Source organism: Oenanthe melanoleuca, chromosome 18, assembly GCF_029582105.1.
Source record: "Oenanthe melanoleuca isolate GR-GAL-2019-014 chromosome 18, OMel1.0, whole genome shotgun sequence".
NCBI classification, from domain to species: domain Eukaryota; kingdom Metazoa; phylum Chordata; class Aves; order Passeriformes; family Muscicapidae; genus Oenanthe; species Oenanthe melanoleuca.
The window spans coordinates 5,972,819-5,997,746 of record NC_079351.1 but is presented as its reverse complement, the minus strand read 5'-3'; the positions used below and the strand labels follow the sequence as shown (position 1 = coordinate 5,997,746).

General features: G+C 53.2%; 2 protein-coding genes and 1 long non-coding RNA gene across 5 annotated transcripts; 2 read left to right on the top strand and 1 right to left on the bottom strand.

Annotated features, from left to right (window-relative positions):
* The first annotated feature begins 16 nt into the window (after window positions 1-16).
* On the top strand, window positions 17-12,079 carry MYCBPAP (MYCBP associated protein). Its single transcript, XM_056505576.1, is given in 20 exon segments — window positions 17-482; window positions 485-784; window positions 1,382-1,518; window positions 2,417-2,564; window positions 2,665-2,768; window positions 3,231-3,405; window positions 3,703-3,818; window positions 4,490-4,640; window positions 4,817-4,932; window positions 5,551-5,651; window positions 6,283-6,403; window positions 6,742-6,931; window positions 7,457-7,644; window positions 8,195-8,341; window positions 8,517-8,750; window positions 9,534-9,655; window positions 10,365-10,480; window positions 10,939-11,054; window positions 11,245-11,457; window positions 11,932-12,079. Coding segments are annotated over 20 exon segments (3,084 nt in total). The 5' UTR covers window positions 17-259; the 3' UTR covers window positions 11,998-12,079.
* Window positions 12,080-12,387: 308 nt separating this feature from the next.
* Window positions 12,388-16,530, bottom strand: LOC130260336 (uncharacterized). The gene is made up of 2 exons (XR_008841767.1): window positions 16,309-16,530; window positions 12,388-13,864 (listed from the first exon to the last, which is right to left on the bottom strand). It is a non-coding gene; the product is annotated as an uncharacterized LOC130260336 (long non-coding RNA).
* EPN3 (epsin 3) lies at window positions 15,657-24,766 on the top strand. 3 transcript variants are annotated; one of them, XM_056505585.1, is made up of 10 exons: window positions 15,657-15,900; window positions 18,342-18,988; window positions 19,308-19,426; window positions 21,003-21,086; window positions 21,361-21,468; window positions 21,561-21,645; window positions 21,902-22,210; window positions 23,093-23,194; window positions 23,527-23,748; window positions 23,864-24,766. In XM_056505585.1, the coding sequence occupies exons 2-10, from the start codon at window positions 18,418-18,420 to the stop codon at window positions 24,181-24,183; spliced, it is 1,920 nt and encodes a 639-aa protein (XP_056361560.1). In that variant the 5' UTR covers window positions 15,657-15,900; window positions 18,342-18,417; the 3' UTR covers window positions 24,184-24,766. The 3 variants fall into 3 exon arrangements, with proteins under 3 accessions (XP_056361560.1, XP_056361561.1, XP_056361558.1); XM_056505583.1 differs by lacking the exon at window positions 15,657-15,900 and adding an exon at window positions 16,587-17,025; XM_056505586.1 differs by lacking the exon at window positions 23,093-23,194 and having other exon boundaries at window positions 15,658-15,900.
* The last annotated feature ends 162 nt before the right edge of the window (window positions 24,767-24,928 follow it).

Below are 24,928 nucleotides of genomic sequence, written 5' to 3'. Positions count from 1 at the left end.
CCTGGTGTCCTGTGCCAGTACCGGGGTACCCCGGACTCCAACATCCCGCTGTGTCCGGGGATCCCGGTGCCACGCGGTGTGGACACTGCAGAAGGCCTAGGCAAGTTTCAGCCAGGCCTTTTCTCAGGTTCTGAGTCTTCTTCTCAGCTCCGGCCTGGATTTTTCCCAGGGTGACAGCTTTCTTGCAAATAGAAAGGAATTAATAAACATAAGATTAGCACCCTGTGTAGACCGTGGGACAGTGCATGATGTACATGACATGGGATGTTTTCTCCTATTGTCCAATATCCTGCTGTCCCGTTTGAGATTCACGAACAGTTCCATAAATATAGGTCAGGTTTTAATAAAGCGTTTTTTTCCTTCCACCCAAGAAGTGTGTTGCTATTATTTGCCGCTCGTAGTAAACAGCGACACGTGGTGTCCTGGATCCCGGTGTCCCGCCACCCTGGTGTTCGTAGTCGCCCAGTGCCCCGTGTCCCCGGTGTCCCAGTGTCCCAGTGTCCCGGTATGTCGCGGTATGTCCCGATATCGCGCTGTATCCCGATATCCCGCCGTGCCGTTGTCCCGGCCGCAGGGCGCACGCGCGGGTCAGGCGGCGCATGCGCCTGGCGCGCCGCCCCCGGAGCGGTACCGCGCAGCGCCGGCAGGGGGCGGTGCCCGCAGGCCGCGCCGCCCGCGCGCTCTGTCGCGACCTGTCGCGACCTGCGGGGGACCAGGCGCGGGGCCGCGGGCCGGGACATGGCGGCGCGGCGGGGCGGCCGGGCTCGGAGCCGGACTCCCCCTGGTACGGCCCGGAGCAGGGCGCGGCTGGGCAGCGAGCGGCCTGGCCGGGCCTGGCCTGCGGCCGGAACCAGCCCGTTCCCCAGCAGTGACCTCCTGTCATTATCGCGATAATTTATTGAACAAGGAGGAGGTCCCAGCGCAGGTTGAGGGGGAACAGCCTGTGGTGGGATGCCCTGAGCCGGGCCAGGCCCGCAGGCGGCTCTGGTGTTTCAGAGCTGTGCTGCCCCCGGCTGAAACCCAGTGCTCTGTTATCCCAGTCGTGCTGGGTAAGCGCAGGGAATGTGTGTGCTCGCACTCGCAGCTGCAGCTGGAAACTTCCCAGCAATGTGCTGTTCCACCTGTATTTATTTGCATTTATCTTACCCGTTGTCCTTCATCTAGAATAAAGTGTGAGACAATTCACTCCGACTTGACCCACTTCGGTCTTTGCAGCTTCTCAGATTTTTTTCAATTGCAAGAGATGCCAAATGTAATTGCTCAGTGCAACCTTAAAGAGAAATAATCCCAAAACATAATTCAGCTGGGAATCATTAACCAGCCTGAGAGGAGTATGGTTCTTCCTTGGGAGGCTAAAGAAGTCTCTTCATCTGTTTTTTAGGCAGGAAGGAAAAGACTGTTGAACAGTCAGTAATTCCAGAAGAGCCCGAGCCTGAACCTGAACCTGAGCCTGTTCCATATGTCCTGCAAGGAGAGGATATCCAGGCACTTGAAATTAAGGTGGAGGACCTGGAGAAAGTATGTATGAGTATTTTTACTGCTGTCTTAACTGAGACTCTCCTTTTGTGTGTTTAACAGAGGGTGCTGCTTATTTACTTAAGCCAAAACTCACTCCTGCAGCTGAGTTCTCATGCTATTTTGTCTGCCAGACTTTTTATCATGATAAAATGTCAGCTCATCAGGTTCAGTTGCTAAAAGTAAAGGATTATAAGTGCCTGTACAATCCTTTCAAATAGAAGGATAAGTCATCTGCCTCTTCAAAATTACATCTTCAACTTTCTGCTCTAATAAGACCTGTAAGTTGTTCAGTAGCTCTCATGGCTTTCCTTCCAAAATTCAGGTCACAGTGTGTGAGTGGAAGCATTTGAGTTGCACAGCAGCAGAAATCTCTTCTGGAAAGTGATCTAAAACTCTCCTTTTTGTGCCCCTGTTGTAAACCAGGATCCAGAGGAGTGAGACAGTAACTGAGTTGGTATCTGCACAGCTGTGCAAGGTGTCTTGTAGGGGAAGAATCATAGAAGATTTGGCTTGGAAAGGACCTTAAATCTCATATATTTCCACCCCCCTTGCCATGAGCAGGGACTATTGCAGGTTGTTCCAATGCCCATCCAGCCTGGCCTTGGATACTTCCAGGGATGGGTCAGCCACAGCTTCTCTAGGAACCTGTGCCAGGGCCTCACCACCCTCACAGGGAAGAATTTTTCCTAATATGTAATCCAAACCTATTCTTCTACTTTGAATCCATTCCTTCCTTGTCCTGTTGTTACATGTCCTCACGAAAAGTCCCTATCCAGGGCTCGCAGGACCTTACAGGAACTGTACAGATATGACTGCTGTGCCTATCCTGAAGGGATCAGATGGAATAAAGGTGAGTCAGTGTGTACCTAACTGCAGTGTGACTCTTTATTTCCTGAAGCTCCATGCTCCACGCCTTCCCCATGGTGCTGAGAGCATTCCAGTCCAGAGGAGTTACCTTGTCCGAAAATACCGACCCAAGGAGGTGACACATCTCGTAGCACATCCTGTTCCCCCCAAGGCACCCAGGGGACCACTCACTTTTCCTGGTAGGGTTCAACTTCACATCTTACCTCTGGGTTTTGGTTTTGCTAAGCCAAACTTTAGTGACCTCACTCTGGGGTTGGGTATTTTTATATGTGTTTGTAGTACCAAGACAGTTTGATGATGGCTCTGAAGAGATCCTCCCTCATCACATTTTGGGAAGTCTCCAGGAGTTAAAGATGGAAGCCTTGGCTAGAAAAAACACTCAGGTTGGTTTGTGGAGTTGGGAAAATGCTGCTGTGTGGTGCCTGCAGTACCTCTTGATGCTTTCCAGCACTATCAGTAGCAGGGCAGGCCTGAGGTGTGGTTTTCCCAGCCTCGTCACACTCAGGGGGAGGGTTTGCCTTTGGAGAAACTGCACCAGCAGGTTTTGGAGTCCTGTGTGCAGGACCAGGTCATAGAGGGAACAATATACAGGCTTCCTCTTCCCTCTGTACCCTGCTCATGGTGTTAGGGAGGAGCTGGTGTTGCAGCCATGCCATTGCTGGAGTCCCTTTACTCAGATAAATACTTCTATTTTATCTGAGTGTATCCCTGCTGCCCTGGCTTCCTTCCTCTCAGATTGCTAATGTAACAGTGCTGTCAATATGAAGAATTCTTCTCTCCTCCCCTCTCCCATTCCTGTTTGGATGTGCATGGAGAGGTTCATTTAATGTTTCATCTCTCATCAGCTAGCAGATGCTATTAAGGTTCCTCATCCAGATGTTACTGCAGCAGTTTTAAAAGAGGAACATGAAGAAAAGAAGAAAGTAAAGGCACGTCAGGCCCAACCAGCAGAGCACAAAGCTTTCCAGAACTGGAGCCATCATATGGCAATGAGGAAAAAGCAGGAGAAACACCTAGGAGGTGAGGAAAGCTAAGGAGGTCTCATTCTGTGAAATTATGTGTGCAGGTGGAGAGGTTTGATGTCCCCACACCAAACCACAGACAGCAGCCACTGCCCACCAGGGTTAATCCTATTGCCATTGCAGTCTAATTCCATGTTCTCAGAGCTCCCACACTGCTCATGCTGGTGGCTCTGGCTGGGGAGAGGACAGTGGATTTGGCAGGGAACAGTGTAAGTGGGTTACAGGTGAACAATAACAGTGGCAAAGGGTGTGCCCAGAAGTGCAGCACCAATGATGTGATGTTTTTTATTTATAGAAATTCTTCACAAGCCAGAGAATGAATTGCTGATGAACATGTCAGACAATTACAGGCAAATCCAGGAAGAACGTGACCTCATTGACCGGAGTCTCCCTGCCCTCTTTCCTGGAAAGGTGAGAGCCCCACTTCCTGTGTGTCCTGATTGTGCTGCTCTTGTGAAACAGCACAGACACTGTTCTGAGTAAGTCTCTGAAGTGCTGTCAGGAGATGTTTATCAAAGCCACTCTGAATCCCTCAGCTTAGTGCCTGAGCAGAGCTTTCAGGGACATGAAAAATAAAAACCTGAATTGTGCTATCCATACCAGTCAGGAGAAAGTGGTGATGAGCAAGTGGCATTGCTTGTTTCTCACCAGAGACTGTTGTGCCCTGGGAAGTGGCATGGGAACATGTCACAATTGCTGTTCCAGGGGCAGAAAGATCTGATAGCTTCAAGCTTGGATTTTAGTGATTGCCATAGAGAAAAGGGCATGGGTAGGGCAGGAGGGTTATAGGAGTATCATGTTAAAATCCTTTTTCACATTTATAGCACAATCAAAGAATTTGCATTTATGTGAGGCTTTATTTTAATATCATTGAACCTTCATGTGCACTAGATAGAAGATAGTTCTTTTGTCTTTGACAGCAGCCTGATAGAAATTTTGGCTTACTCTGCAGAAAGGGATAATTCATAGACTTTTAAAATGCTCATATAGTCAGGACCTCTTGTTTTTAGCTTCAAGTGCCTGTGAAAATAGCAGGTAGCTGCACAGCTGTGTATCAGTGGGAGCCTTGTTTCCTTCCCCAGGGGTACCGAGTGGGAAGCGAGTTCTGGAGCCTTCCTGAGCAAATTGGGGATGAACTCACTGGGCTGACTCTGAGCCTGACCAGGACAGAACGGGGGTACCCAGAGCCACTCACTCATGTGGGGAAACCCCAAACCATCCAGAAGGAAACAGGTAAGGGAACACTGCAGAGAGCTAATTCAAAATAAATGGGGCACAAGAAATGGAGGGAGCAGTTCCTTCCCTGTTGAGCCTCCTCTTTAAAACAAGGCCAAAGTTTGGCAGAGAATGAAATTTGATCAGGCATGTGGGTGTGTAGAGAGTGAGCTGTTGAATGGGTATTTTTACAGGTCTGAAGCCTCCAAAGAGGATTCCTTGCCACCTAAACTGGGATAAGAGTCTTTTCCTGAAACATCGACGGCAGGAGCTAAAATCTCTCCTGGAGGAGCTGGGCTTTTATAAGCCGGTAAGACCAGAGGAACAAGGACATTCTTTGTGTCTCTTGTCAGGTGCTGCAGAGTAACAAAATTGCCAGGAGTTGGATCTGAAAAAAACATTAGCAAACTAAAACTTGGTCCCACAGTGCTGTCCCTGGAAGTTCCCACATTTCTGAAGGGCCACACCTATGAAAGAGTTGTCTGACCTCCTGAAGTGTTGCCTGGAGTGGTCTGGGAGCCTCAGAATAGGACCCCAAACCAGCAGCATGCAGCTGCCAAGACCTAGGCAAAGAAAAACCTGCCAAGTGGTGGTGCAGGACTCTGATTTAGTGCCATGGGGCAGAGAGAAGAGATCTTTACCCATGTGGAAGACACTCTGAAATAATCTCATGAAGGCAGGTGGCCCCTCCTCCTACAAACAGAACAAACCTCACTTCTTTGTCTTTGAAACTTATCTCTGAGGGTGAGAAACATGTGAAGGACACTTTCTTCATGCATCATTGCTAGTGGGGAGTGCAGTCATCTAGAATTCTTGGGAATCTCAGGATTGGTGACCCTTTGCTGTGACTGTTCTTCACATGCCTCTAAAAACCATTTTAGTGTTGTGAAAGAGCAGCTGTGACTTGGTCATTTCTGTGTATGTCCAGGATCTGGAAGGACTGGAGGTGATTGGGAAGGGGCAGCCTTTCACATCTGTCTCAGCTGAGGCTTTTCGATGTGCTTCCATTTCTGAAGAGATTGAGACCCTGTAAGTTTTACTTCATGGCATACTCTGTGGCAAAATAAAGGATTTTGGGTGTGCACCACCAATCTGTGAGGATATCCTTAGCTGTTCTTATCCAGAATGAGGACGAGTCTCCACAGGACACAATGAAAGGCATATTCTTGTATTGTAATCACCAGATTTGGCAGCCTTTGTGCCTTGGGCCCTTGTGTCTAAGGAGCAAGAATCAGAGAAAAGTTTTGTTGAGGCTCTTCCTCCAGTCTGTATGGCTTCAGAGCTTACATCAGGCAGGGTGGGTTTCTACTCTCAGTTACCTCCATTTGATTGTCTTTTTCTAACCTTTCATCATTAACTTCCTGGTTTTCTCTGTCCTGTCCATCTAAACAGGCACAGCCTGAGAGCCTCTTGTCCTTTTTTACTCATGTACTTCAAGCAGGTCTCATTCTTTAATATTCTGGCTGTCCTGTCCTCCTTGCCTGTGACATGTAGCTAGATGGGTTCACTACATCTGTAGGGCTCTGTTCCTAAAGAGATTACTGTATGAGAAAACATAAAATGGGATTATTTCTTAGAGTGTCTTGTAAATCACCCCTGGTTCTCCCCTCTCTGGAAGTGAATTTCACTCCATGAAAATGCTGCCTTTTGTTTTCTTTAGCAGTGACCCCTTTAGTAATGAAGGTGACTCCTTCATTGTGGTTGAAGAAGCTGAAAAGGTTCCATCTTTAGTTTTCTGTGGCCAGCCTGCTCGTTGGATCAAGGGCATCACTGCTTGCAGGGTAATTGTGAGATTTTAATTGTTTAGTCAAGCTAAGCCTGTTTGAGTTCCCAAGTCATAGTTGTACAATAAGTGTCACTCCAAGGCCCCAGAATGGGAGACTTACTCTGAACATAATAGAGTATTTCTATGTTTGCTCCAGAGAGATCTAGGAGCAGAAGGGCTCTGGTTGTGCTGTGAGGTTCAGATTCCCAGGCTTTCTCTGTATAATGACCACTCTTTGGACCTGCCTTACAAGTTCTCCCACCAAGGCTCAATCCCTTACCTGAGCTATTACTTCATGCAGGATAAATCCTGCCAGGTAGTGTAAAAATTGTTCTCTTTTTCCTCTTCTTGTAGAAGGAAATTGGCATTGCTGCCCGGCTCACCTTTGAGGCTGTGACTAGTGAGAAGGTTGAAGGCTTCCTGACAGTGATGAATGATGGCATAGCTGCCATTTGGTACAACTGGATGAGGCTTCCTGAGCAGATCCCCTCCAGAGAAACCAAGGGAGGGAGGATGCCCTGTTTTTACTTTGATACCAGACCAGGTATGAGACCTGCTGGTCTTCAAGACCTTTGTACCTCAAGCAGAGAGCAGGAATTTGAGAGTTACCTGGGATATGGAGTCTGGCTAATGGCAGAGCACTGCTGGGTGATTTCTCCTGAGGAAGCCACCCTGGGTGTCGTAGCTGACTCATCCCAAAAGAGCTGTGCAAGGCAGATCCCTCTCCTGGAACTTAAAGGAAAGGAGGTTGCTTCTGCTCTGAGTGTAAATGGGTGGAATATTGAGAAGTGGATAATTTTCTGGTGGCAAACAGGGAGTTTCTCTCTTCTGGAGAGAAAACTGAGCTTGCTGTAGGAGGAGAGTACAATGGGAATAACCACCAGTTCTGGAACACAGGGACTGAGAGTAAATCTGGAAGGAGAACAATAGCTGGATGAAGTGTGATAACCAGCTAAACTATGGGGAAGGAGTCTCCTAGAGAGATAAGGACACTTGGGGTGGTGTTGGAAAAGTGTCAGGTTAACCAGGTGGCTTTTCGCAGACCAATGTATTTTCTCTCTTATTTCAGGTGTAATTTTGCCTGGAGAATCTCAGAGGTTTTCTTTTATTTTCAAGTCAGAGAGAGCAGGCATTTTTAGTGAGCCCTGGGAATTCAGGACACATCCTCTGTTATTAGGAGGAGCTCTGCTTCAGGTGACCCTTTGGGGAATTGCTGTGTATGAGGATAAATTCGCTGACTTCAGAGAGAAACTGGAGGTAACTGAGCATGTAGCTGGGTTACTGAGCTTTGAACTTCATATGCAAATAGAGGATAAGGGTGGGAGTGGACAACATGGTATTTTTATTGTGCAATTACTGCTGAGAGTGAGATTTACAGAATGTCTGCACATACTTGGGCAGGTTTGCTAAATGACATGAGGAACCCTGCAGTATATTATAATGTTGTTATTAAAGACATGACTGTGTCTCCTCAAGTGTTCACACTGGTCCTTTAAATAATGAAATTTCTGTTGGTACTTAATTGCATTAGTTACTTAGTGGGAAGGGGATTGACTGCTGCACACTATGATGGCAGTTAAGGTATAAATTGAAAATTACACTAGGCTTTGAAAAGTATAGTTTGGGGGAAGGATTTGTGTAGTTTATTTGAAAAGCTGTTGGAAATATTGCTCTGCTCTGCAGGGTTTGCAGTTGTTCGTGTTCTTGTAACTGTATAATGAATAGTGTGGTTACAGATGGGGCTGAACTTGTGTGTTTGCATGTGGAATGGGGACTCACACGTGCTGTTCTTGTTGTGGTGCCTCAGAGTGAGCTGGCTGCTCGAGAAGGTGCTTCTATAGTGAGGGAAAGCCTGAATGAAGTTATTGACCGGATTCGGACCCCTGTGCGCACCCCGTCTCCTGTGGATGCCTGTGTCACAGAGGAAGAGCTGTTCCACAGGAAAAATCCCGAGGTGGTGTTTGCTGTTCAGTTCACTGCACAACTGAAATAAGTGGGAGGGCAGACCCCTGGGGCTGCTGCATCCCTGGGGTTCTGGAGCTGGCAGAGTCTGCCGTGGAGGCTTTAACAGCTGGGTTTGAAGACGGAAGGTGCAGCTCACGTTTACCTTTCCCCCCCCATTATCACAGTTGCATTATCAGCATCAAGTGGTAAAGCAGCTGCATAAACTGTGGAGACAGCACCTGAGTGTGGAGGAGGAAGTGCCCTTGGAGCAGAGGAGCACTGCAGAGGACATGGAGAGCACCTTGGAGCCTGCCTCTGCTTGGAGCAGCACCACTGAGCTCCCACGTGGGAAGCGCACATTAGAGGAGGAAGAAGCAGGTCCTTCAGGATGGAACCTTTCCTTCGAGGACTTTAAACAGGTGGTCACCTCTGTTCCCACAAGCTGATAGTGTGTTAATTCCCCTACAAACAGCCCAGCCTGCCCCAGTGTGAGCCCACCTAAAGGGCTGCTGCCAGTATGCTGGGAGTTAGAGATTTATGATGTGTGTTGGCTCTGCTGACCACACCCTCAGTGCTCTTGTAAAGAGATTCCCAGCAGAGACTTTGTGGGCTGTTGTGTGAAGAAGAAAAGAGAACCACACAATATAATAGATATTTTAAGCTCTTCCCCCTTTAGCTTTCTGTCATCCCAGGACTGAATGTGGGGGGCAGGCTGGACTTACAGCCTCTTGTGGCTCCCCCAAGGGCTCTTCTCCTTGGAGAGTCCTTTTTATTCATCAGAGAGCTAAGAGGGCACTCATGACAGGCTGTGGATAAAGTACAGACCTCCCTAGATTAAAGCAAGAGTGCTTTGGATTCTGTCAGTTGTTCTTCTGTTGTGCTCTCTTGGAAATCTGTGTTGTTTTTCTAACTAAGTTTTACTAGGGAGCCTTCTAGCTTGATAGAATTCCTGTTTCCCAGCACACCTGAAGTTGCAAAGGGGTTTAATATCAGTCTGATGGGGGAATCTGGGATTGTTCCACAGATCTTGGGTACCTTGGCATATCCTATCTGTGTAGGAAGTCACATCTGAATAAGTGCCCAGTGCAGCCTGGTTTCAGGCTGGTGTCCAGGAAGAGAGCTGTGGGCTGCTCCACTGAGCTCAGGCTCTGTGAATAAAGACTGAGAAGTGCTCCACAGCCCCTGTGTATTTTCTCTCCCAGGCTATAATGTCAATCCCAGGGGAGGAGCAGCGGGAAGAAGCGCTGACCCAGCTCAATAAGGCAGCTCTGGAGCTGTGTGTTGAACAGAGGCCAACTCAGTCAGACCTTCTGTATCCACTCTGGTGGGTTACCTTTGCAAGGAAAAGCTTGTGAAAATATTGTGTGATCAACAGCCTCAGCAAGCTCTGTTGGAAGTGTTGTGATTCAGAGTTCACATAATTATACAAGGTCTAGAAGTCATCTTTACACTGTTTTTTATAGCTTAATTGTAGCAGCTGTCTAGGACCCAAATGCCTTTTTTTTTTTCTGCAGATAAGTTTAGCATATTAAATGCATGTAATTTTGGAGAGTGTACAAGATTATTTCTGGCAAGATTATTCCAGTCTGTATTTATGAAACCTTTGGGTATTTTCTGTACCCTTTTACTCAGATAACTGTCTCCTCCCTCATACAGTCTCTCTGTTCTTTGCTCAGGCTTTCAGACTGTAAACATATCAACAGCTTTGAGTTGCTTCTAAATTAGAAGGATGCAGGTTCCTCTTGGTAAACACAGAGCAGGTTGATTTACCAATGTGTGTCATGTTGAAGAGCAGACCTAGTTTCACAGTAATATTTATGGGTTCCTTGGAGCCTGTTGATTTGCAAGGCATTGAGCCCTCAGAGGGATCTAGGATGAGGAGAGCAATTTAGCATCCCCCTGCACAGATATTTAGACAGTGGGTGCTGCTTTGTTGGTTTAGTTGCACAGGGCAGCTGTCAGCTATGAGGTGCCCTCACTCCTGGGCACAGGGTCAAACAAGGAGTTTGACCTGATCCTGATCATTTTCTCAGCCTCCAGCTGTGGCGTGGAGCAATTGATGACCTGGTGAGTCACTCTCTGAGACTGAGATCCCTGCTTGGTTTGATTAAGGAGGACACTTATGTAGAAGCTGTTCCAGGAGAAACAGGTAAATGGTTTTAGCACAGCAACTGCTTTCTGTAGGCTGTTGGAAATACAAAAAACATGATGGATTTGAACTGAAATGTCAATTTCAACATGTCTCCCTGAGGAAAAAGCATCAGGAAAGAAACTGGCAGATTGTGTGACAGTCACAATACTAATTGGGATCTGTGGTTTGGCATTAGTAAAAAAACACCCCTACAAAAAAAGTCTTTTAATTCAGCTAGGTCTAGCCATGGTTTTTACACAGACTGACCCAGCAAATGCTGCCTCAATGGGACCTCTTCATTCCTTATTTAAACAAAGAACTCTTCAAGGTACTGTTTATCAGTACAGTACATCTCAGATTAATAAAAAGAGGAAAATATACTGCAAAAGTAATGTATTCCCATTGTGCTAGTGCAGTGGACTGGACTTTCTGGATGTGTGGATGCTTTTGGTTAATTGAAATCCTTTCTTTTGTAGAGGGAGTAAAGCAAGGAGGAGCAAAAAGAGGAGGAAAGGAAGACAAAATAGCTACTAAGAAAGAAGAGAAAAAGGATAAAGAAAGCAAAAAAAGTAGACTGACATCAGGGAAAGGGGTAAGTGTTGGGATGTTTGGTGAGCCCTGAGTGGTGAGGACAGTGTGATCCATCCTGAGGTTGTGTATCCCGAGTTTGAGCTGATTTCCAACCCAGTGAAAGAAGTTCTGCTGCTGGGAGATGCATCTTGAAGCAGTCTGAGTAGTGTCCTGACCTATGTCCCTTTTTTCCTTGGTCTGTCCCTGATTAGGATTCTTCAGGTGGCAGAAAGCTGAAAGGAAAAGAAGAGAAGCAAGTATCTTCCATTTCACTGCAGGATGTGAAAGGGGGAACAGAGTATGTCAGAGGAAGAGATGAGAAGCAGAAGGTGAAAGAGGGAGCTGCAACTACATATGAGGCAGAACCTGCTCAGGAGGTGGACTCTGCTTCACTTGAAATATATCAGGAAAAGCTCTATACTGAAGTGAGTCTGTCCAAAGCTTGTATCATCATCTTGGCTTTGTTCTTTTCTGGTAAGGCACACTGAGGCTCAGGGGGAGAGGCAAACATTTTGTTAGACTAAGAAAACTGGCAGACATATGTCCCTTGTGCTGCAGCAAGGTAAGTGTGAAATCCAGATTAATTTGTTTCAGCCTGGAATCTGTTAGCAGAATCCAGCCATCACATAGCCACATGTGGGACTCCTATCTGGGATGTCTTTAGCATTGCTTGCAGACTCTGGAGGGATCAGCTGAATTAATTGTACCTCAGATAATGTTAAACACACTTCATAGCCAGGGAAATTATTACTAGAGCTCTGTTGGCAGCAGGCTGCCACTTCTATGTGGTTGTTTGTGTGCCCATGTGAAAATGTGCCTCAAAAACCATCTCTGTCACTCTCAGCCTCAGAATTTCTTCATGTATTTTCACTGCAACTGTTTTCTCTGAATTTCTGCAGGTTTACAGGCTGCTGGATTCAATGGTGAGTGAAATGGTGTCTTTATTTGAGGATCTAAAGCAGTAACGTGCTCTGAAGTTGGAGTGAAGCTCTTTGTATGTAGAAATAGACTTGCTTTTAAAAAATTAAATAAATAACCATATTTACACAGATGGAGTGGAGATTCTTCTTCCTGAAGTGATTCAGTGATTACAAATACTGGGCTGCCTCTTTTCTGACACACTGTGATGTGAGACTATTGCTAGATCATCTGTTACTTTTACAGATGATGCTTGCCAAGAAGAGACAAGGCAAGAAGTATCACAACTTCAGAAAATGTTAAGACTGGAAAATACTGGTATTTCTGCTAGGGGGAGAGTTTAAAAGTTAATATGAGGAATGTTCTTTGTGTCTTGATTGTACTTGGGTAGCAGATGAGTGAGCAGGGTGATGTACTCAGGAATACTGGTACCAGGAGAGTAGACAAATCCATCCTGGTTTTTATCATGTTTTTGGCTGCTTGTCCAGTCTGCCCTTGGGAATTGCTGACAGGAGGCTTCTCTGAGGCATTCTGGATCCCAGTAGAAGCACTGTCCCAAGGGGTGTGCCATCCTGCCTGGTTTTGCACTCACAGCTTTCCTTCTTGTGCTGATCTTGCCTTCTCTTTCCATTGAGCTCCAAGTACCCATGCCCCATTCTGAGCCAGGTTTTAGATTCTTTCTTCCACTGATAATCACTCTTAAATTAGTGCAATTTGTGCTATAAAAGTTGTGAGCCATGGTAAGGCCTCGTGTTAGAGCACCTGTCCTGTCTGTCCATCTGCCTGAGTGTCTGGGCTCATCACCATTTTCCATCTGAGTGCATCACTGCTGGAAGGAGGCTTTTTGTGGAGGCATCCCAGGCCTGAGTGTGGCACACTGGGCTTCACTTGGAGCAGGTTCCTGAGGCAGAGTGAGCTCTGTGTGGAGTCTGCCTTGGCCTGGTGTCACTAAGTGCCACCTTCCTGCTAAAGCAGCTGGACAGCATTCCCCAGGAAGGCTTTGGCCCAGCAGAGCAATGACATCAGTGTAGCTCATTAATTGGGGATGGTGATCCCACTGGAGCTCTGAGGCAGCAGATGCCTATCCATGCTGAGCATTGCTCAGCCACGAGTTCAGTGGCTCCAGGTGTGTCCCTTGGGCACGTGTCCCTGTCCCTGGGCTGGCACACAGCACATCTAGTGTGAAATGACTGCTCCTTCTGCTGAATTGGTGTCTTCTGCTTTCTCATTTTCATTGGGGAAAGGATCTCTTCCTCCCCTTGGCTCCCAGCAGGACCATGGCAAAGCACAGCTTGTTTTTTTCACTGGCCAGGTGAGGCTTCTCATCTTTTGAGCTGTTTTCTCTTCGTGGGTGTGGGGAAGCATTTTGGCTTCTATAGCAGCAGGAGCCTCCTCTGGCTTAGTGGGCACAGACCCACAAAGGAAATGTCTCTGCTCAGCATTCCTGGCATGAGAATTTCAGCAACATTTTGAGAATTAGGAGGAAAAAGGCCTGAAGTTGGGGTATGTCTTACAGGCTCTGACAATAGCTCCTGCCTCCCTGGAGATGATTATCAGCTTTGTGAATCTGCCCAACTCAAACTGCTCACGCCATCTGTTTGTTTCTAGGAGAGAGGGCGTCTGCAGGTTCCAGAGGAAACGTGATTGTCTGAGAGGCAGGAATGCTTTCCTTTGGTAGCTTTACCTTAAAGGATGGCAAAGCCCATCCATGTCTCCATGGATCCATATCTTCAGTCCAGCCTATGGAAACCAGGCTCCATGTGTTCATCTGCCCACTGGAAAATCTGTTAATACAACACTGAGTAGATGAAAGTTTTGCATCAGTCACGTACAATGGAAGAATGTCCTGTGCTGGCATCTTCCCTTCCAAGGGAGGAGTCTGGTGCCAGAGGGCAGGTGGGTGGCATAGGAGTTCTGCAAAGGAGAACAAACCTGTGAATAGTCTCATTTCTTATCATAATTTTTTGTCATAAATATTGCCAGTGCCTCTTAGAGCCTTGGATGAGTGTCCTCAGGGGACAAGGTACAAGCAGAATGCAGGAAGGGATGTGATAGGCTGGGCCAAAAATCCAAAAATTATGATACTCTGCTGGCTGCTGCAGCTTTTTGTAAGCTAGCTTCTTCTTTTTTTTTTTTTTTTTTTTTCCCTCTTTTGCATTGATTTGTAGAAGTAACAGGACAGGAACTGCAGTGGAATTAGAGGTGGCTTCCACAGAGCAGCTTTAGAAACATAAACCTCTTATTTACAGGCCCAGTGTGAGATGTGGGCTCTATCTTTGGCACAGAGACCCTCAGGGCTGTCAGCCCTGCACTCTGCAGGGCCCTGTAGGCTGAGTCCTTGCAGCCAGGCAAGGAAATTATTCCTTCTCCTCTCCCAGATGTGGGCATTATTTGTATTAGTGTTAATAATTTGTGTTGTGTTTGCTAAATAACCAAGGTGAGCGACCTTCCTGGCCTTGGGAGTTGCATTCCAAACCCATCACGTGAGTGGGGCCTGAAGACACCAGAGAGGATGGGAAGAGGGGGAATTGCAGGAAAATGCTGAAAGCAGAAGGTGACAGTGCATTTCCAGGGGTTTTTCAATGGCACAGGGGGTCTGGGTGACAGCCAGGCTCTGCTGAGGGCAGGCAGTGCTTTGCTGGGTCCTATACCCACAGTGGAGTTTTGGGCCCCCCAGCAAAGAAGCCCCACATTTGTATACAGCTCCAAAAACACCTCTTGGGCTATTTTCCCCAGAAGAGGTTCACTTTGCTTATAAAAAATCACTGCCTGAAGAAAGGCAAGCTGTCTGCCTCACCATCTGACACAGTGAAGCAGGAGCATTGGGAATGGAGGCTGAGGAGGGCTCGGAGCTTGGGCTGCCATGAAGAATGCCTGCCCCTTCCCAGGCTGGGATGTTCTCTGGGCTGACCTGCAGAGGATTTGGATGCTGGATGTGCTCTATTCCCACACTGCGGCTGGGACTGGATGCTTATTCAGCCTGCACGGCCGGAGCCCGTTGGGAATGTCAGAGATCTGCAGAGCCCCCGGGGGCACACGGCCTCCCCGAGACCTGGGGCAGGACAGGACCCTGGGGCAGGATGGATCGCAGCTCTGCACTTCGTGTGGCTGGCGGGAGCAGCCACAGGAAGGGACGACCCCCCTCCCACCCCAGAATGTCTCAGCACCCCTGAGATGCTTTTCCATCGTGAAAAATGTCAGTGATATTAAAAAGATTATATATATCCATAATACTTGAAGGGCTGTCAGTGATTAAAATGGAAGGCAGAGGCCGGGAGAGAGGGGGTGGCATTGAAATGATTGAGAGACATGACTTATTTTGTCATGTCATCTGATGCCTCCCTCTCTCCCCCCAGCCAGGCTCCAGGGAGCTGTTCAGAGCAGGGGAAGAACCCGCTCCAAATTAAGATACTAGGGAAAAAAAAAAAAAAAAAAAAAAAAAAAAAAAAAAAAAAAAGGAAAAAAAATTAAAGAACCCAAATTGCTAGCGTGGCCTGGGGTAGCAGAGAGGGACCTGCGTGGTGGGCAGGGTCGACATCCCCCGGAGCTTTTTCCGCGCGCAGGAACGTGGATTTCTATCTAAAAATAATGGGGGGGGAGGAGAAGGGGGGGGGGGGGGGAAAAAAAAAAAGCGAAGGAATAGAGGCACGCAGGCAGCAGCGAGCAGCGCCTGGCTGGCTGCCAGAGAAGGGGCAGTGACTGAGCATTTACAGCATCCCCGCCTCCCGCATGCGGCGGGGCAGGGGCTCGGCGCCGCATCCCCCGCGGCCGGCACCGCACCGCGCCGCACCGAGCCGGCGGGGCCCAGCGCCTCTGCCCGAGCCCGGGCGGCCCCGAAGGGGTTAAGCCGGGACCTGCCGCCAGGACCTGCCCAGCCAGCCCGGCAACTCGGCGGCAGCAGGAGCGGCGGCGGCCGCCTCCAGCCCGCGCTCACCGGCGGCACCGCGCAGGTAAGCGGGGCTGCGCGCCCGGCACCGCGCTGCGCTGGGGGGAGGACGGGACCAGGACGAGGAGGAGGAAGGTTCTGGAGCATCGGGGGATGCCGGGCCCCGCGCCGGTCCCGGGCCGGGCTCGGGCCCCGCGGCGGCTGCGGTGCGGGAGCGCTGCGGGGCCGCTCCCTGCTGCTCCCCCCATGGCGGCCGCCGCTGCTCTCAGCGTTGCACCTGATTAAGGATGGAGCTGTAATCCCCCTCCCGGCCCCCCTCCCCTCCCCTGACCCTTCTGCCCCCCCGCCCTGCAGCCCCCCCATCCCTCCCGCTGCCCCCCCAGCCGCTCCTGCTCGCCCCCCGCCGCCCCCGCAGCCCCCGCGCTGGCCCGGGCGATGGGGACCGCGTCCCGCAGCCGTGTCCTTCTCCCACCTGGCCACCCTTTGGTCAAGGTCACTGCAGTAATTCCATATGAGCTGCTGGGTGCTGCCGCCTTATCTCCCACACGGCTTCTGTTTCAGTCCCTTTATATTCCGGGCGGGGGGGGGGGATGATATTGTGTTTGATAAACCCGCAGCTCTTAACCCCGCTGGCAGCTCCAGCCCTGATTACGTTCCTCTCATCCCTTCCCCAGCCCATGCTTCCCATCTCTTTCCATTCAGACTTCCAGGGCCGTCTCATGGCGGGCAAAGTCCAGCTGGGGTCAGGTTTCTGGCCAGGATGAGCAATGCCGGGAGCCTGTCACTGGACCTGGGGTTTGTCCAGCTAGGAAACCTGTTGGAGGCAGAAGGAACCATCCTGCCTCCTCCTCCTCGCATTGCCAGCGTGCTTGCTGGTGCTTTCCAGGCTGGTGGCACCTTTGGGGAACACGACTTTATCTCCACCTGGGTGTTGGTGGGAAGCAGAGCGTGGGGCCGAGTCCTGGAGGACTTTGCTGTGCTGCTGCCCTTGTCCTGGAGGCATTTCCGTGCCAGGCAGGCACCGTGGGCTGTCCCGGCGGATCCAAAGGCTGCATTGCGAAAGGAATCGGTGCAGGGAAGCGTCTCGGGAGAAACTCGGTCCGCCCGCGGTGCCAGGCTCCTGTGACTCACGGGAGATGTTGCTGGCGGGGCTCTGGGGCGCCTGGCTGCTGGCCCACGGGAGCAGGAGGTGCTGGACTGGTCACACAGGTTGGCTGGGAGCGTGGTGGGTGCCTGCACGGCTTGTGGGCACATCAGCACGACCCTGGCCCGGCTCTGCTGGGATGGAGAGGTGTCCTGAGCTGGGAGAGGGCTGGATGTGGTTTGGAGCTGCAGTCCAGGGAGGCACCGGCGCCCGAGCAGGGTGATGGGATGGATGCCGATAACCGCTGCCTGCAGGCTGCTGTGTGGGGGAGATACTGCTCTGCTCACACGTGTTATCTTGGCTGGGGGAGAAATTGCCAGTGAGTTTTGTCACGGCTGCAGCGAGGGCTCTGGGAGCAGCTCACTCCCCAGTCCTGCACTGCAGCCCTGCCGAGGGCAAGGCAGCTCCAGGCAGCCTCAGCTTGGCCCTCTGACAAAATGAGGCTGAACATTGTCTTCTCACCGTGCAGGGAGAAGGTGAGGATTCAGCACCAGCATGGAGCGGGGCACAGGGCTGTGATGGGCTCACATGAAGTCAGGTCCAGACTGCCCCACGTCACTGCATCTGTGTCAGTGCAGCGCATCCCAAGGACAGGCATTGCCTGTGGGGAGGTACCAGGACAGCTCCTGGCCATGCCAACCCCTGCAGCCCCTGTGTCTAGGCCCAGAGGAGGCTCAGACAGCTCGGGGTTTTGGTGAGAGGGCCATTGCATTGTCCATCCTGCTGGCTGGCCTGGCCCTGGCTGTTAGCACCCTGAATTTGCCGGCCTCTCGCGGGAGCAAAATTACCAAATTTGCTGGGAAAACCTGCCTGAGCAGCTGCCAGCACTAGTGAGTCGTGATAGGCTCTGACTCATGATGAGGTTTTGGGGTTGCACGATGCAGCCTTGACAGCACTGAGAGCCTTGGGCTGACAACTGGGACAAGCAGGGCTGCGTGCAGCTGCAGGAAGTGCATCTGGGGTACAGGGGAACTCCTGGCTGCACAGGGGCTGGGAGGGTCTGAAATCAGCTTTGCCAGGACAGTGGAGCTGAAGCAGACAGGATCTGGAGGAGGGAGCTGCCATTTTCAGATGGTTACTTTTAGAAGCAGAAGTGCAGGATACAATCTCCAAATGTTGCTGAATCCAGAGTCAAAACCTGTGGTAGCTCTGCAATGCTGGGTATCACTTGCCATGATTCCCCTTGAGCGTCCTGTGTGTCCAAGCTGGTGAGCTGTGGCAGCGTGCCAGGGTGCACCTGATGGCCCTGTGATGGTCACATCCAGCTAGAGAAATGTCCTGGTGCCAGCTGAGGGCTCTGGGGACGGGGCTTGGTGGTTGGGGTGATGCTGAGCTCTCTGTGTCCCTGTTCCCTGCTGCAGGTGCCGGTGAGGCCGCGCTCCCTCGTTTCTCCACCGTTCCTGCCTGCCACCGGCAGGTCTCCAGCACCACACAGCCATGACGACCTCGGCGCTGCGGCGGCAGGTGAAGAACATCGTGCACAACTACTCGGAGGCGGAGATCAAGGTGCGGGAAGCCACCTCCAATGATCCCTGGGGCCCTCCCAGCTCCCTGATGTCAGAGATCGCCGACCTCACCTTCAACACGGTGGCTTTCGCCGAGGTCATGGGCATGATCTGGCGGCGGCTGAACGACAGCGGCAAGAACTGGCGCCACGTCTACAAAGCGCTCACCCTCCTGGACTACCTCATCAAAACCGGCTCCGAGAAGGTGACCCACCAGTGCCGCGAGAACCTCTACACCATCCAGACGCTGAAGGACTTCCAGTACGTGGACCGTGACGGCAAGGACCAGGGCATCAACATCCGGGAGAAGGTGAAGCAGGTGATGGCGCTGCTGAAGGACGAGGAGCGGCTGAAGCAGGAGCGGGCGCACGCGCTGCAGACCAAGGAGCGCATGGCCCTGGAGGGCATGGGCAGCGGCAGCCACCAGGCCAGCTACGGGCGCCGGGCATCGCCCTACGGCGAGGATTACAGCCGGGCTCGGGGCTCGCCCTCCTCCTTCAACTGTGAGTGTTGCTGGCGGCTCGCTCGGGCTCGCTCGGGGGAAGCAGGTGCTTGGTTTATGCTTTTTGGTGCCCATCGTTCTTCTGCCTCTTTTGGGATGGTGGTGGTGAAGCCCATCCTGCGCCACAGGGCAGAGATTTGGCTGGGCCGGTGGTGGATCCCAGCAGCTGGTGGTGCCTGCAGCCTTGTACTCATGGAGCTCTAATGTGTGGCTACATCTCCTGGGAACTCTGGGCATTGGGATGGAGGCCTGCTGATGTGCTCCCCAAAAAGCCCCAGTCCTGATGCCACTCCTTCTCTTTTTCCTCTTTTATCTCCCAGCATCATCCTCATCCCCACGGTTCACCTCTGACCTGGAGCAGGCGCGGCCCCAGACGACAGGAGAGGAGGAGCTGCAGCTGCAGCTGGCACTGGCCATGAGTCGGGAGGAGGCAGAGAAGGTACAGTGACCCTGCCTGTCCTGGGGCCTGAGGCATCTCCCTGTACTTTGCCTTATCTGTGAATGCAGTGGGTCAGTTCCCTGGGAAGAGACAGGATTCTGGGGGCTGCCTGAGGCTGGTGCATGTTCCTACAACTGCACCAGGCTGCTCGCATTGTGTCTGGCATCCAAAATCACCAGTGGGCAGATAGAGGCGTGGGCTGCCCTGCTCCCTGTTCTCATATTAGAAAGGACAGCACCAGGCTGGCATCTGTCCAGCCTCCCAGACCCCAGGGTGAACTTGGGGTGGGGGGGGGGTCTTCTGGATTTACCCCAGCCCTCACCTCCCAACCTGGCTGCCCTCTTCTGCTGAGGACTTTTGGTCTAAGCTCCCCCATTTCTCTTGCCTACCCACAGAGTTTTAGGAGGCAAAGCCTTGCCCAGTGGTTTGTGTGGATGCAGGGCCAGCAGGACCCCTGGGGTTGGGGGCTCATTGCATGCAGGTGCTCCCTCCCACAGTCTGGTCCTTTCAAACTGGGCTAGAAGGAGCACTGGGAAACAACCCCAGGAGGAATTAAGCAAGTGAGCTGTTCTGTCCAGTGTGAAGCCACCTCAGGCTGTCCCCTCTCCTATCTGCTGGCCCCTTTTCCACCAAGGATGGATTATTTGCTCACTGGCAACCAGCTGGCATGGCATGCATGAGCCTGTACAGCCAGTACACAAAGTCAGAGGGACATGGGGACTGAGGAGCTGCATGGCTGGACCAGTGGGCATCCCCTGGAGCTAGCACCCAGCACCATGAGCTCAGTCCTGCCAGGCAGGGGATGTGCTCTGGAGATGGTGCTTGTTGCTGCCAGTCTTCCCTGCCCAATGGAGGCTCTTCTGGAGGCAGAGCAGGGTGTATATTTTTATCCTGGAATTGAAGTATTTATAGCCTCCTCATGCTGCTCCAATGAGCACTGTAGAAACACTCTCTGGGAAGTGTTGCCTGTTTGTTGGAGTCCATCTGGGCTGCACATGCATGCAGACACATGTACGGGTGTCGAGACACGCACATCCCCACCAGGGTACCCAATTCCAGCCCCTGAGAGTCCCCACACTGCTGGAAAAGTGTCATGGGGTAGTGATCAGGGCCACCATGGCGGTGCAGGGAGAGCCTCTCCCCGAAGTCTACTCAGGTCTAGGTGTGGGGCTGGCAGGAATCCCAGTCAGTGTCACCAACCCTCTTCCCCAGCAGGCTGCCAGGGCAAGGGGATGCCTTGCTCATCCCCTCTCCTTCACTGACTGCATCAGGGTCCCCAGAAACCTCCCAGGGGAGATGCTGACTGCCTAATTTAGGGTCATACCAGCCTTAATCCAGTAGCAGGTGATGGGATTGGGGAAGGAGCTGGGCAGGGGCTGCAGGGCTATTAGAGCAGGAGCTGGTTAGAGAGCACAGGGACACTGGGCTGGGGGCCTGCAGCAGGGCCAGCTGGATGGGCACAGATGCTGTACAGGCAGGCAAGGGGCCACAGGAATGGCAAAGAGTGGGACAACCTCCACACAGTCCTGCGAGCTGAGGGCAAGCTGAAATGTCACGCAATTTCCTCTGTTGCCAGAAGCCACTTCCTCCACTTTCCAGCACAGACGAAGAAAGGCAATTGCAGCTCGCGCTCGCGCTGAGCAGAGAGGAGCACCAGAAGGTACCTGTGTCCTGCAGCCCTGGCTCCGCTCTCCTTGCACTTGGCCTTCTCTCTGGGGCACCGGAGCCCAGAGCATCACCTCGCTCCGGTGCCCGCTTCGCTTTCGCTGCTGGGCTCTGCTCAGTGCTCTCCCAGGGCGCTCGGCCCTGGAGGAGCTGTCTGCTCAGATGCTGGGTCTTTTTCGGGTGGCAGCTCCTGTGTTGGGTGTGTCTCCTAGAGAAGGTGCTGGCTGCAGGGTTGCTGAGCTCACAGGCCCCGTCTCTTGTCCCCACAGGAAGTGAGGACTTGGCAAGGGGAGAACTCCCTGCAGCAGAGACCCGCGGAGGAGACTGCCCCAGGCAGGCACGAAGAGCAGGAAGAAGATAAGATGAAGAAAAGCCAGGTACAGCACTGGAGGCTGGGTGGCCACACTGGGGTGGTCCTGCAGGTCTGCCCCAGGTTCCTCTCAGCTCTTTATTCCCTTTCTGTCTGCAGTCCTCTATTCTGGAGCTGGCAGATATATTCGGGCCGGCGCCAGCCCCCTCCAGCCACACGTCTGCTGACCCGTGGGATATGCCAGGTGAGGACAGCTTGCAGGCTGACAAAATTTGGGACAGTGGCACAAAGTTGTCCCTTGCCCCTGTTCCTCCCCAGTCCTCAGGAGCTCAGCAACTCAGAGCAACTCAGCTCTGCCTTCTTCTCCCTGTGGTGCCTACTCTGCTACACTTCCAGGTGGAACTGCTGGAAGCCATGGTCCCCTTGCCACATCCCCACCACTCAGCATTCCTCTGTGCTCTGCATTGTTCTCCTCTCCCACAGTTTCCCTTTTTTTCCAGATATGAAACCCAAAGAGCCGGTGGCCTCTGCCTGGAGCGGTGCAGCGGATCCCTGGGTGCCAGTCCCAGACCCTGGTGGGGAGCCCCTCTCCCAGGCCAGCGCCTCATCCCAGCAAACCTCTGCTGGGCCCTGGGACTTTCCCCCCAGCACCGCTGCGGCCTCTGACCCCTGGGGGAAGGCGCCCATGTCTTCTGGCTTCCCTCCTGCAGACCCCTGGGGAACAGCAGCCCCTTCAACCCCCCAGGGCTCCAGTTCTACACCAGCTCCTGACCCTTGGGCTGCTGTGCCTGAGCAGCCTCCAGCCCCTGGTAAGAGGCTCAATGGACCTTTTGGCTCTGTTGAGGATTGAGGACAGCCTTGACCATCACTACCCTCCTGCAAGTGGGCATCTCTGGTTTCTCCCCGCTTCCTCCTTCAACCAGCTCCTCAAACACCCCCTCCTCATCTTGCTGACCCTCAGCTGGATCTCTACTCACCCCTCAGCATCCAGAAGACTTCAAGGAATTTTCAGGCTTTATTTTTGTACAGAATAGGCTGCTTTAATTACCACAGCAGTTAATAGAGCCACCCCATAGGAGCAAATGGCAGTCCCACACCCCTCCAGCAGTGGGGTGATGCTGTGTCCCATTAGTAATACCTATTTGCTCAACCCAAATGACCCCTGTACACCCTGCCAGGACCAGACAGGACCGTTGCTGGTCACAGGTGCCCACACTGCAGATGGGGAAACAGTTGTAGGAGCACCCTGTGTTTCAAACCTTAGGGTCACTCTCAGTTCCTCCTTACTATTTCCTCTAGCCCTGTGCAGGTCCTGCATGGGTTGCCCCCAGTTTTCGTCCCTAGTGAGGGTTGCAGAACCTGGTCTGGGGGCCAGTGCTGGTTGCTAAAGCATTCCTGCAGACCTGTTCCCTCCACCTGTCCCTGCTGGGGCTGGGGAAGGGACTTGCTTGGTACAGGGTAATTGATGGCTGTGAGCAGTCGGGGTGTCTTGGTCTGCAATGATCCCACGATCTGTCTCACCTAAGCCTTGCCCAGTGCCCATTCCTGACCCCCACCCCCATGTCCCGCACTGCACCCCCTCTTCTCTGTCTTCTTGCAGGCAGCCACCCTTACCTCTCTCCTGCCCTTCCACCTCCTGCCTCCCATCTCCCTGCTTGCTCCCCTCCTTGAGTGTCCCCTCTTGCCCCCAGCTCCAGGGGGGAACGCTTTTGACCCATTTGCAAAGCCGCCCGAGCCGCCGGAGCAGGAGCCCTCCCAGCCGCCCTCCTCGGCCCAGTGCAGCAGCCCCGTGGGTAAGAGCCGGGCGTGGGCACTGGGGACGGTGACTGTCCCTGCCGGTGGCAGGGAGGCACTTCTAGGGCTGGCCAGGGCGTGTGCAGCTGCTTGCTGGCGTGGCCAAAGCTTGTTATGGGCTGAGGGAGCAGCCCCAGTCTCTGAGTGTGTACTCATGTCCCCAGCCCTGCTGTTTCCCGTGGTGGCTTGGGGGATACTGGGGCAGCCCCACTGCAGTGACCGGGGGTGAGATGTGTTGTCAGCCACCCTGTGCGGTGACAAGGGAGGATGCTGTCACCCTTGGTGTCTCCCAGCTGGCTCACGTGTCTCATCTCCCCTCTGTCCATCCCAGAGCCCGACCCCTTTGGAGACCTGTTCCCCAGCTCCAGGCAGGATGGGGCAAAGAGCTTTGACCTTGCCAACCTGGCTGACTCCCTGCCTGAATCCGGCAAGGAGCGCAAGGACTGTAAAACCCCCGAGGCTTTCCTTGGCCCTGCCGCCTCCTCCCTGGTCAACCTGGACTCCCTGGTCGCACCTACTCCGGCTTCCAAGACCCGCAACCCCTTTCTCTCGGGTAGGTGCCGCAGGGTGCTGGGCGGATGGTGGGCAGGGGAGGAAGAAGAGGAGGAGGAGAAGGGCTGGGGGTGGCCTGGCTGCCCTGACGTGTCCCATCTGCCGCTCCTTGCCAGGTCTGAGCACGCCGTCCCCCACCAACCCCTTCAGCCTCTCCGAGCAGCCCAAGCCGACGCTGAACCAGATGCGGACCAGCTCGCCGGTGCCCGGGCTGCCCGCCGGCCACCCCGCCAACTCCATGACCTACAGCGCATCCCTGCCGCTGCCGCTCAGCAGCGTCCCCGCCGCCACCGCTGCCCTGCCCGCCTCCGCCAGTGCCTTTCCGCAGGCTGGCACCTTCCCCGAACTCCCCGGCTCCTTGCCGCAGCCTTTACTGCCGCTGAGCGGCCCCCCGGCCCCGCCGTCCGCGCCCGGGGGGCTCAACCCCTTCCTCTGAACGCTCTGGACATGTGGACTCGCACCCCCTCCCCAGCTGTTTCGATCCGCCCCGATCTTTCCTTCCACCGAGACTTGGGGGTTTGCTAAGCTGCACTGGAGGGTGTCCCCCCGCAGCCCCCTCCCCGTGCCCGCCGTGGGGGACAGCCAGCATGAGCCCCGCGCTCGATGGGCCACAGGGGACCCCTTCCCCTGCCAGGGCTGGGCTGGGGGCACGGGGGATGCCTGGGGAGCAGCCGGCGTGAGCCCCGGGCAGGAGGGACCCCCCTTCCCCTGCCAGGGGCCGTGGCGGAGCCTCACCAAGGGCTGCGGAGCGGGGGCTCGGCTGCGGGATGGACCCGCGGGGCTTTGCCGCAGAACCCCGGCGATCGGGGCCAGCGGGGGAACGGGGCTAGAATCCGCGGGGACGGGGCTGGAATCCGCTGGGACAAGGCTGGAATCCGCGGCTCCTCCCACCCCGCGGGGCTCGTCCCCGTCCCGCCGCCACTGCCCCCCGCCCGCCGCTCCAGGGGTCGGGGCGGAGGTGCTCGGGCGCTGCGACGGCGGCTGCGGGTGCCCTTGTGACAATAAACTGCGCCGAGCGAGCCGGTGTACGCCTGTGAGTGCCCCGTGCGACAATAAACTGCGCTGAGCCACCGGTGCGCGGCAGCCGGGCGGTACCGGGAGGGGCGGGGTCTCAATGGGGCGGGGCCAGGGCTGCAGCGGGGCCGGTGATTGGCGCACGGCGGCTCAGGGGGCGGGACCGA

Coding starts and splice junctions, on each gene's coding strand:
- EPN3 (XM_056505585.1), top strand. CDS start 18,418: ATGACGACCTCGGCGCTGCGGCGGCAGGTGAAGAACATCGTGCACAAC. Junction 21,087..21,360: donor GCAGAGAGGAGCACCAGAAG/GTACCTGTGTCC, acceptor TTGTCCCCACAG/GAAGTGAGGACTTGGCAAGG. Junction 21,646..21,901: donor TGACCCGTGGGATATGCCAG/GTGAGGACAGCT, acceptor CTTTTTTTCCAG/ATATGAAACCCAAAGAGCCG.